Genomic DNA, 12,500 nt, shown 5'->3' with positions numbered 1-12,500 from the left:
GTCTCAATGCCTGTAATTACTGTTTTGTTTCTCTCTGCATATCTGTGGCCGTTATCGCCATCAATCTCACAGACTCTGAATTGGATAGGGGCTGTAAACCAGTCGAATGTGAGAGGAGGATAAGAGGATCAGGAACTCCTCTCTTCCCTATTCTTCATCCACAGGGAGAGAGTGAAGAATGTATGACATTCCTATATGCACAGGACAATAGAGAGAGAGAGAGACCGAGATGGGTGGGTATGGAAGAAAAACATGAGGAGAGGTTAAAGAATGAATAAAAGAAAGAAAATGTGTGTGTGTGTGTGGGGGGGTGTAAAACCAGTACTGACAGAGCAGCCTTGTGTAAGTTAATGCGCATGCATGGGTGTATCTAATACCCATGCAAGTGTTCATGTATGTGCACGTGTGTTGTGACATGCCTATCTCCCACACATCCGTCGATCACCTACCCCTCCTCCATACCCCCCAGCTACTGCCCCACACCTGACCCCACCCTGCCCAGCCCTGCAGGGCCTGTCGCAAAAAATAGATGAGAAGGGGAACCGTTTTCCCCCCCTGTGGGGGGCAGTCACTGTGGATCCATCAGCCCAGCTTAGGGCCCTCTCCTCTGGGCAGTGGTACCCAGCAGGCCCCACCAGCCCCCCAGAGGACGGAGGCCTTTGAAATGAGCCCCAAGACTCATTTCTCCCGAGACGTGCCTTTGTATGGCGCCCGCGGGGGGGCATTGATGACTGACTCTATCTTTGTGTTTGTGAACACCAGAGACGCTGATTTTCAGTTGAAAACCCTCGCAAGGACAACAGAAAACAGCCATGTTGTGTCAGAAAGTAAGCCGCTGTCAAAGGTGTTTGTCGCTATCAGAGACAAGACCAAATAAGCATGCATAGCTTGACAGTAGATACGTAAGACTTTGTCTGCTATTGCTGTTTACAGGCTAGTCTGCAGTGTATGTGCAGGTGTGCGTTTAAGTCTGTTTTGCTCATATGATGCACGAGAGACTGTATTTACCGACATGTACAATGTCTTTGTACAGAGGGTAATCAATTTCAAAGTTGACTGTTAAAGCTGGACCAGATGCAGTTAAATATTGCCCTCTTTGTCTGCAACTCTAGGCAGATCTGCTTAGTTTGACAGAACCCAGTGTTGGTTGCATGAGAAACACTAGCAGATTCCTTACAGTGGTCCACAGAGCTTCTCTCTCTGTCAACAAAAAGAAGCCATAGTGTAGCAGAGAGGGGAGGAAAACCAGGCATGACACGCCCAAGACAAGAGCAGCAGGGGGAATCACAATATTTCATCCTTTTTATCCCGATGACTCCTGAAGAATGTATCCAAAACAGCTATCAAAAAAAGATTAAGCACCTTCATTTGATTTTGTACTGCACATCTGTGTGTGTATGTGTACAGGTGGATATCTCTATGTGGATACAGGTATGTCTGTGTTTTTTGTAAACTTGTGTGTAAGCAGCGAGCATTTCAATGCGCCTTTAATTAAAAGCTTGTCTCTAAGCCTCCTCATACTCGGTCACAGTCTGCTGCATTCCAGTGTGTCATTGGCTGGCAGTCAGGCCACATAGCACATACATACACACACTCACACACACACACACACACACACACACACACACACACACACACACATATATATGGACAGCTCACACATCAAGCAAAGTTGACAGTCGACACAATGGACATATCAGCAGTCAGGGGTCCACATCCCCCTTCTGTCTTGCTCTCTCACACACTACCAAGACTTAATTATGCCATAACTGCCTTAGGGTTGGATCCTGAATACCAGTGATTCCAGGCCAGCGCCATAACAACCTTCCTCAGTCACTGTCCTGTGACTCATTTTCAAAATTTTCCTCTTGGATTGAGACATTGGCAGACACACAACATGGTGGTCAGGTTAAACGTTTATGAAGACATACGCATGGGGGGTCTCTGAATAGTTGGAATCTCATGTGATGGCATTCAAACACACCAGGTCTCAACCCAATTAAAACATATGGCACCATCAGACTAAGATTGTGACCAAGATTTTATTGACCCAATTTCAAACGGTGGGACATGCGATCGTCTTGAAAGATCGCTGATTTAGTACAGTATGTAGGGACCTTTAGACAGCGCCACCATGATCAAAACACCAAATGAGGGAATAATGATGAGGATGATAATGATGTTTATCTCTCCAGAAGAGCTCCAGAGACTTGTAGAATATATGACAAGGAGTGGTAGCCAAACACTTAACTATGACACTTTATGTTTGTTTGTCCTTTCATTTGTCTGTTAGTGTGCATTTCCATATATAGGAAACTGAACATGCATGCCTGCTTTGTATGCTAATGTTTTAGAGGATCTCAAAATATCTTTTCCCGCAGAAAATGTGTGAAGGCACAAAATGGTCGCTGCTTCGTTTGAAAGATGTTACTCACAGTCTCTCCAGCTCCTTCAGGTCCTGGAAGGCTCCTCTCTCGATCGTGGTGATTTTGTTCTCCATCAGCTGCCTGAAGGAGAAACGCCAGGAGAGAGTAAGGCAATAAGAATTAGACAGGTGGGACAAAAAAAGGAGAAAAAGAGAGACACACAGAGCATGAGAGGTGACAGAGCGATTTGTGCGATGACACCATGAGACGCCAAAGAAAAGCAGAAAGATGGCCGGATGGGGCCACAGATAAGAGAGAGAAGAGGAAGAGAAGGTGAAGGAGGGTGAGACAGGGCACAAGAGAGAGACAAAGAGACTGACATTGGAGAGGTGAGAGAGGGAGAGATAGAGAAGATAGGTTGGCAGTGAGTGTGAAAAAAAGATAACAGATTGGTAGAGATGGAAAGTGATCAAATGTTGAAACAGCAAGAGAGAGAAAGAATACAATCAGCAGCGAGTCGATGGAGCCCCAGAATTGACTTTAAAACGGGCCCATCAGTGGGACAGCGACTCATCTATCATCCAATTTACTCTCTGTCTAACCACATAGGTGTGACTACTCATTCACTTACACTAGTACAACTCTCCCAGGAGCACAATGCTGACCAAGCCAAGCAGCCACACACAGAGACACACACATTTTTATAGGCTGCATGGAGTACACTCGTGTTAAGCAGATATAACTGGTTTGTACATTGAAATTAGGGATGAAGTTAACAATTATTTTATTTTATTTTATTAGAAATTAATCTGTAGATTTTTTTCCAAATGAATTCTCTATAGGACTAAATGTGCTGTCTTCAAAATGTTTGTTTGAAATCTAAGGATATTTCATTGACTATCATCTAAAAAGCCTGTCCTCACATTCGAGTAACTGGAACCAGTAAATGGCATATGGCATTTTTGCTTGACAATATGGATGAAGTGATTATCAAGAGCAGCCTACTTGCCTATAGATTGTCAACTAATCGACTAATTATTGCACCCTTCTACTTTTCAGGAATTTCAAATGGTTGAGGTTGTGTGTGGCTGCACAAGGCAGGAAGCAGCTCCCATGAAGAGTACAGCACAAACACACACTCACACACACACACACACACACACACACACACACACACACACACACACACACACACACACACTCAATTAAGGACATAATCTCTGGAGGAATTCCAACAATGTGTATTCCCTGCTATTCACTTTTAGCAGCTGAATAGCACACACACACACACACACACACACACACACACACACACAATAAAAGCGGGCTATCTCTGCCCCACTCTTAACCTGGATTGATCACAGGTAAGAAACCTGTTCTTACTTGATCTTTTCTTTCCTTCCTCCCTCCCTTCCAGCTGCATTCCTCCCTCCGCGGTTACACCTAATGACCGCTATCCCTCTTTGCCCGGTGGTTAAAATAAGCGCCTACTGACACTTCCACTGGCAGATTAACAGGACAGCATTAACAGGTGCCGCTGCTAGTCTGTTTAAATACACATACTAGGCTCAATGAAGCCGCCGCTTCCCACGACTAGACGCAGTGCTGCATGCGGCAGCTCCAGGGCTGGCTGAATGAGCCTGATGCTGAACGGGATTGGAAACAGTTAAATCCGTGTGTGTTGTGGTATTGCTGGGAGAAAGTTGTTTGGGTTGCAAGGTGCTGCTAGTCAGAGGTGTGCGTGAGAGTATTTATGTCTTTTTGTTTTCTTTTGCTTGGTGCAGAGGAGAGGAAAGAAAGGAGAGAATAAAAAGCCACTTACAACACTCGCAGATGCCTCAGTCCTGCAAAATCCGCCTTGGTGATTTTAGTGAGGTTGTTTGCATTCAGATCCCTACGGGGAGAAATTGGTCAAGAAGGGACTGTCAGTACATGAGATATACTATTTTAATAAAACACGGACAAAGCAGGTATGCAGGTCTACTGAAGGTTTTTTTTTGTTGAAACTCGGCGCGCCGTAGCCAACGCAGAATTGTCATTTGAGCGTCAGAGAAATTGAGAGGAGCTGTGACAAATTTTAATTTCAAGAAGGGGTCTCTGACTAATAAAATAAGACCTGTTTAACTCAAAGCCCACTTGTCCAAATCCGTTTTTGATTAACTTGCTGGTCTCCAGACAAACCGATGTGGTCTACGGAGGCTGTGCTAATGCAACAGTGCGAAACCACCACACAACCACAGCAGTACCCCTAACTTCAGCTCCGCGATCAGCAATAGCCTGTCCTCACATTAAACACAAGCACCAATAACTAGTGTTTTCGCAGTTCACATGACAAACCATCATTTACATCAGTTGGACTTGGCAGTATCCATCCTAATGTTTAGTTTCTGACATGTTAGTTTAAATAGGTAACCGGACCCCCCTGCGCTATTAAGATGTGGTCCCCAAGGAAAATATCCTCCCACACGGTCAGCATACAGTTTAAAAGGGCACGATATACAAATGTAACAACAAGAGTGCATTTCAGAAAACATTATATGATCATAAAAAACATTGGCGATATAATTTAGGGAATCAAAAACCAGAAAGTGTGACAAGAACGCAGTAAACTCTTAAACCCCTTCAGAAGAAGCACGGCATAATTAAAGAAGTGTGTCCAAAGTGTTGGGAGATGTTATGCACAGATTAAAGCAAAACTGCGCTGTCAAGCGTCTCCCCACTCGGTACTTACAGTCTTTCTGCGTTGCGTGGTATGTTCCTGGGCACGCCGCGGAGCCCTTGGCCGTGACAGTCCACTGTAGTCCCGGTGCAGGAGCACTGGGCCGGGCAGGGCTGGCCGTCCGCTCCTCTTGACAGGACCAGTACCAGAACAGCCACCAACGGTCCCAGCGCAGTCGCCGGGAAGCGGCCAGGGCCAACGGGGCTCAGAGCTCCCACCATCACTGCGGCAAGTGGGTGCCAATATGAGACCCACAAAATACTGAGAAAATACAAGGACGTTAGAAAATAAAAGCCCTGAAATCCCCGATAGAGCTCAACAAACTCTGCACGCAACGGGATGCCGTCCTTTCCCTTGACCTCCCTTTTCAGACGTGTGTTTCTGAAATTTTGTCGTTCTGAATTTACATTTGGGTCTTCTTAGAGGGGGTACGGTGTGTGAAGGCTGTGAACCGAGAATCTGGTCCCCCTGGGCAGAGAGAGGGGGGGTCGACGAGGTGGTGGACCTGCTCTCTGGCAGCGCTACAGCGGCGCAAACTTCCACATGTCCCCGGCATGCGGTGCCCAAATCCCCCCGGTGTGTGTTGGGTCTGCGTACGTATATGTGCGTGTGCGGAACCAAGCCAGTGATACACCTCGATCCTTGATCTGATCCAGAGAAACACACTCTCACACACACTTTAGTGCATACACACACACACACACACACACTCCAGGTGAGACTGTCTTGGTTATTAATTCACAACACGCGTCCGGACGGGAAGAGGCATCAGCGCTCGGTTTTCCCAAAAGCTCAGTAGAGGTCCCCGCGGTGAGAGATATTGATTCCGATCATATATCAACTGCCGATCAGTGGCAATGGTGAAGGCAATGTGAAGGAGGAAAAAAAGCCTCGTGAAGACCAGCGCGCAATACTATAATCCAACTCTGCGTGGTGCGTCAAAGCGCTGCTCCCGAGAGAGTGTAATAGGGAGAGAGAGAGAGGGAGACGGGAGCGGGCACGTCTGCTACTGCGTCTGTCCAGGCAACTCTCCCTCTCTCTCTCTCTCTCTCTCTCCCTCTCTCTCTCTCTCTCTCTCTCTCTCTCTCACACACACACGCACACACGCACACACACAAAGACAAGCGCGCACACACCCACACTGCGTTTTCCCTCAGGTTTCCAACTGTCCGTCAGTCAAACAGCAACAGTTTGACTTTCATTCTCACTGCAGTGTCCCGGTCACCTGATGCTTTATTTATCTGGCCTCAGGAAGGCGACAGAGTTTCTTGGTGAGATCTAATGTGGACAAAATGGGGAAAACCCATCTGATTCTTACATTTCCAGGGCTGAACAAAGAATCCATTTAGGCTAAGACACCTTTGATGCTCTTTTTGCAGGTAAGGCTTCAGTGTTCAAAGACACATTAAAACGAGACCTGTCACGTGATAGACACATACTTGTTGATCTCAGGATGAGCCCTCTTGCATATCCAGAATAACTGGACTGGGTATAAAAACTCAAATAAAGTTATCTTTAGTCATTATAATTCGGATGAGCTTTCGATATCAATTGATAATACAAGAATAATCAACAAATAAATGATCACGTATTATTATGCACCGCTCAAAAAAAATTAAGGGGACACTGAAATCACAGATCTCAATGAACAAAATAGTTCAAAGTTCAAAATCTTTACACTGTATAATTTGTTGAGAACAAAATTACTTAACAACGATGTTCAGTGTCTTTATAATTTCAATGGAAATCAAAATCATCAACCGATTGAGGGCATTGTCCTACACCAGGAGGAACCCAGGGCCCACTGCACTAGCGAAAAGACTGACAATGGCTCTGAGAAATTCATCACGGTACTTAACTGCAGTCAGTGTCACTTTCACCACAGTGTCTCCAGTCTCTTTCACGTCTGTCACATGTGCTCAGTGTGAACCTGCTCTCATCTGTGAAGAGAGTGGGGTTCCAGTGGCGGACCTGCCAATTCTGGTGTTCCAGCTGTATGGTGCTGGGTTGTGAACACAAATCCGTCTAGAGGACGCGGGGCCCTCATACCACCCTCATGGAGTCTGTTTTTGACAGTTTGTTCAGAAACATCCACACCAGTAGCCTGCTGGAGGGCTGTGGCAGTGCTCCTCCTGTTCCTCGCACATACTAGGAGCAGATACCGGTCCTGCTCGTGGGTTGATGCACTTCCACCGCCCTGTCCAGCTCTCCTCGTGTAACGGCCTGTCCCCAGGTATCTCCTCCATGCTCTTGAGACTGTGCTGGTTGACAAAGCAAACCTTCTTGCCACGTGCCATCCTGGAGGAGCTGGACTACCTGTGCAACATGAATGGGCTGCAGGTCCCGCCTCATGCTACCAGAAGTGACAAAACTAGAGAACAATCAGTCAGGGAGAATGAGGAGAAAGCAATTGTCTGTGGCCACCACCTGCTAGACCATTCCCTTGTGGGGGGGTTTCTTGCTGTTCTCTCTCCAATACACCTGTTGTCACTTTCAACTGTTTTCACTTTCATCTGTCCAGTTAGTGACAACTCTCTGTTGACACTAAGTGGACAGCCCTGAAGTTTAACTGATTTGATGTTATACTACGATGATTAAATGTTCCTTTATTTTTTGAGCAGTGTACTTGTGTCTTAATATATATAGTAGCCTAAATAGTTTAAAAAATACCCCCACCTAACTGCAACATTAAAGTAATATATATATATATATGACCATCCACCAATTATTTTAATTCAACTGAAATTGCCATTTTGCATTATACTTTTTGTACATTTACTGAAGTAAAATGTTATAATAATATAGTACTTTTTCACCCACTGCTATAAAGCCTATGAAGGCCTACTATTTTTTACAATATAATTGGTATCACTATTTCAGTTGTTGTTTCAAGCCAACAAGAGGTCAATTGTGTGGACTTAACCTGACTGTGCCTGATGTTTCATTATAGCTTTTAATTCCTAAAACTTACACTCTTCATGGTGGATATTTCATTAACACAATTAAAACGAATGGAACATTAGCCTCTAAGTACCACTCAACATCAGGCTGTCATGCAGGACAAGTAACTATCTTAGTCGTGCATATAATAAAAAATTTAACATCATTTGCCACAAAAAGATTATGCAATAACAAATAAAGAATAATGTCATTATGATATGTACAAACTTATATGCTAGACCTTTTGAACACTCAAGTCTCCTCCAGGTCTTCTGTTCCATGGTCGAAGCTGAACGTCAGGGAGGATCTCCCTTGATGTTGTGACCCCACATTGCAGAACAGCCTCTTAATATTAGGAGAAACTTGTATGTGCTGCCTTGAAGGCCATTTTTTGACATTTGATCTGCTTAACTGACTGTTACTTGTTCTGACACATCTGATATTTAGTCTTATCTTGACAATTGTACAGATCTTGTCTAGAGTAACACGCTTGTTGTTTGGTAACCTCAATGCTAGATTCAGTCCTTTCCAACGCTGTTGGATTACAACAAAGAAATACTAGTGATTCTTCATTAGGGATCAGTGACGGGCATATCTCAAGAAGATGACAAATCTGTGGTGAAGCCCGTCTTCGTCTCTCTTTCTCTTGATCCCTCTCTGGCTCCCAAGAACACAAACAGCTGTGTGGAAGAGAAGGTGGAGGGCAGAGGTGATGATTGTAATTCTGATGTGTACTCTCTTTGTGTGTTTTATACTGTTCCCCCTCTCCCCCGCAACCCCCATCCCACCCCTCATGCAAACACACACTCCCACAATCACATACATTATATGCAACTCAGACAGTGTACTTAAGGAAACTTTATCCCACAAGCAAATCTGATTTTTTTTTCTTTTTGGGGGGTGTTGGATAAGAGAACTTTGCTAGACAAAGGGGTGAAGATGGAAGAGCATGACAGCAGACATGTGGAAGAGAAGGTGGAGGGCAGAGGTGGTGGTGTATCAAAGCTGAAGTGAGGGAAGAGAGACAGAAAAAAGGAAACGAAGGAGACCCCTATCTCCTGCAATACAACAAGGCTTCAGGGCACACATTCTGTTTTTACACAGCCTAACCTGACCTGCCCTGTTCTTACACACACACACACACACACACACACACACACACACACACACACACCCATGCACAAACCTAAGCGATGGCCTGAGATTACACCTAAAGCCCAAGTCAAACCAGAAGATTGTACAAATCTTGCTGAGAGCAGTGCAGACTGAGTGGCTTGTTTGCAAGTAATATTTTCTCCAACTTGTCCAGAATATCTGAATATTTTAATTTTAAAATATTTTAATTTATTAAAGAAAAATTAAATGATAACCTAAAAATCACAAATTTGCCCCAAAGACCATTACAATCTGTATAGCATATGACTGTCTTTGTTCTTAGACAAAGTCAAGTCATTGATTCAGCTGAGGAAAAGGCAAAAAAACCCAGACCCTTTAATGGAGAAAAAAGGGAGTCATCTCACAAAGAGGAACATGTGAGCCCATATATTATAATCTGTGTCTGTATAACATTTGTTTTTCTATCTGGGTGGTGGAAAGCTGCGATCTTAATAAGACATATTCAAGTACATATGACACAGAATCTCTTATGAAGTGAAAATACCCTCAACCCTCAGGGTAACATGAATAAAGATCTATTATTTTCAGAGCTCAGGAAGTTGGATGGCATTATCATTGTCAATGAAGACAGGTGCAACTTGACAAACTTGATTCACGTGTCTCAGAAGTGGAGTAAGGAGAACATCTGCAACCGCAGTGCTGCATGTTCAATGGTTCACCACACACCACCCGACCAGTAGATTTAAATTTGTGATTTTTCAGCCCAGTCCCTGATTCAGTTCAGTGGGTAGATCCTGTCATGCTCACACTTTGTGCTAAAGGCATGAAACAAGTGATCATAAATGCAGACCAACTGTAGGGCTCAGAAACAATAACAACAACTATAAGGACCAGTGAGCAGGTGAGCTGCAGTAAATCCATTTTAATTTTAGACTGAATTGTCTTTGTTCATTGTACAAATAATGTGAAGTGAATGGAGTCTTTTTAAGAATGCCTTTTATGTCATACCATTGAAACTGCCCATCCCACATTGGATTACTGTAAATGGCACATAATGACACCACATGAAAATAAAGACCTCTGCCATTGACATTCACATTGAAAAGAAAGACAAAGCATTGCTGCACACCACAAACTATGTAAGCTCATAAACAAAACAACTGGAAGAATGCACTAATTAGAAAATCAAATTGTAAAAGCTCATTCATATGTCTTTTACCCTAACAACATAAAATACCCATTGATATTTGATTTGGCAGGTTATGAAGGTTGCAGAGCTGCTAATGAGAAGCGAATCTGTCTGATGGCCGTGATGTTGGTACTGCTCAATCTAGCCTGTTGATTTAGGAGCTGTTTGTGTTATCTTTGGTTTATGGCCGTGCAGTAAAGCTGAAGGTGTGGGGGTGAGTGTGTGTGTCTGTGTGTGTGTGCAGAGGTCAGTTCAGCCACCTGGCCTCTGGACAGCTGCTACTGAGACACATGCTGCTTGGAGTTTGTCCTACTGTACACACACACCCACCCACCCACACACACACACTGACAGAATGTCAAACAGTTTATTACACCTATTTGTTATTATTATTAATTAAACACATTCATTAAATCTATAGTGGGGTTGTCTACATCATATCCACGTTGTTTGTGTGTGTGTGTTGCCTGATAATCACATTATTAAAACCAATGATGTTTGTGTTTGGACTGGCGCTGTCAACACAGGGGCTGGTTACACAGCTGCACTGACACACACACACACGCACACACACACACAGAGGGAAGAACACACAGTGCCACACCAAAACATACAGACAGCAACATTAAAAAACTAAAACTCCTCCTCCTGTCTCTGATTCCATTCACTCCCTGCTGTCAATTTCAGGCTGATGTAGAAACTGGATTGAGGCCCTGAGGTGTGTAGGTGGCTGGTTGCCTTTGTTGTGATGGGACTGAGAGGCGGTTGTCTGTCTCACACACCCCAGCCGTCGAGGCTCGGGGAGATGCTGAGAAGGTAAATAGGATCTCAAGAACGGATTGGTATGTTGGAAACTCTCCACTCCAGTCCGCTGCTGGAGAAAGGTCTGTCTGGTTTCACATTTTGGGTGTGTGTATGTTGTTGTGTTAGTCATCATTTGGCTACATGTCATCTGAAAGAAAGACAAAGAAAAGGTGTCCAAAAGTGAGATACGGGTCCTTATATTTATTTTATTTCTTCCAGATATTTATCAGTCATTATATTAATTTTGACAAACAATAACAATTTACAGTGCAATCTCTCGGTAGTTTCCCTACTCACACAAAAACATAAGGAGCACTTTCAGCTCTAGTGTCTTTGCATAAGGACACTTCAACATGTGGAAGGTTGGGGATCAAACCACAACCTTTTAAAGGTGTCCTGTGAAGTTGATGTTTTGAATATTTTAAATCCTGAATTGTTTACATCCATGTTCTTCTCACTAGCATTCTTCGTCTTCCCTGCCGTTGTTAGCACATTGTTGGGTTCTTGGCACATTATCACAACCTGTAGCTCAGTAGAATAGTGTAAAACTACCCACTCATAAAAAACATTTTTCCATATTAGTGGTTTAAACTCCACAGTGTACCTTTAACCTGTACTACAACTACCCCTGAAATAAGCAGAATTTGCAGTTTGTCTTCACTTTCTATGACGTTTATCACAGGAACTCTCGTTTACTGTATACTCTCAGCATCTCCTTGCAGAAGAAAACACAACATTTGGAGCCATTAAATGTTTTATACTCATTTTTAACTGATCCACTACTTTTAAAAATGGGTTTAAGAGGTGGAAGTGTCTGTGTGTCACTGTTCAATCAGGTTAGTTCATTTGAATGTGTGTTAGGCAATGATGGAAGAAGGTATCTAACCTGACATGATAGTCTTGCATAGTTCCCCTTATGGCGCAACAATAGAGTCTCAGTCAGTCTAATCCTTTTACACAATTATCCCTCAGTGTTTGTGTGTTTAAGCATAGCTACTCTGACTGTGGCTTTTCCATGGACGTGAACCAAAACAACTCAACCGCTATTATCCTAAAATAGCCTGTAAGTACAAGATAAACATGTGTGTGAAACTAATTGTGCGTTTTGCAGAGCTGGCTTGTTGAGGTGCATTGTTGTGACAACAGATTAAACATCTGTCTGAACCCATTGCCGAACCCAAATTGAGATTAGAAGGGAAATAGAATATATCCCATATATCCCCTTGTCTCGCCAAACTGGGGAAGGCATAGTCTAGGTGACAGTGAGCAAGTAGAAGCAGACAGAATAGATTATGGAAAAGAACAACGGGAATTCTTCTTTTCTCTTCTACTGAGCTAAATCAGAGTAAAGATATAAAAAACAAAC

The 12,500-nt window shown here is 43.6% G+C and overlaps 1 protein-coding gene across 2 annotated transcripts in view; it reads right to left on the bottom strand.

Moving 5' to 3' along the window:
* Nucleotides 1-6,059, bottom strand: part of slit2 (slit homolog 2 (Drosophila)) — a 96,609-nt gene extending 90,550 nt beyond the window's left edge. For both annotated transcript variants that reach the window (XM_038713463.1, XM_038713464.1), the window contains exons 1-3: nt 5,098-6,059; nt 4,189-4,260; nt 2,436-2,507 (exon numbers count right to left, since the gene is read on the bottom strand). In XM_038713463.1, the coding sequence (XP_038569391.1) occupies nt 2,436-2,507; nt 4,189-4,260; nt 5,098-5,306 (353 nt within the window). In that variant the 5' untranslated portion in view covers nt 5,307-6,059. The remainder of the gene's footprint in view (nt 1-2,435; nt 2,508-4,188; nt 4,261-5,097) is intronic.
* Between the last annotated feature and the right edge of the window lie 6,441 nt (nt 6,060-12,500).

This window comes from Micropterus salmoides, unplaced genomic scaffold (assembly GCF_014851395.1).
Source record: "Micropterus salmoides isolate LMB-PRFRI ecotype aquatic unplaced genomic scaffold, ASM1485139v1 Ms_hic_scaffold_12, whole genome shotgun sequence".
In the NCBI taxonomy this organism is placed as follows: Eukaryota; Metazoa; Chordata; class Actinopteri; order Centrarchiformes; family Centrarchidae; genus Micropterus; species Micropterus salmoides.
This window is presented reverse-complemented; position numbering and strand designations above follow the sequence as displayed.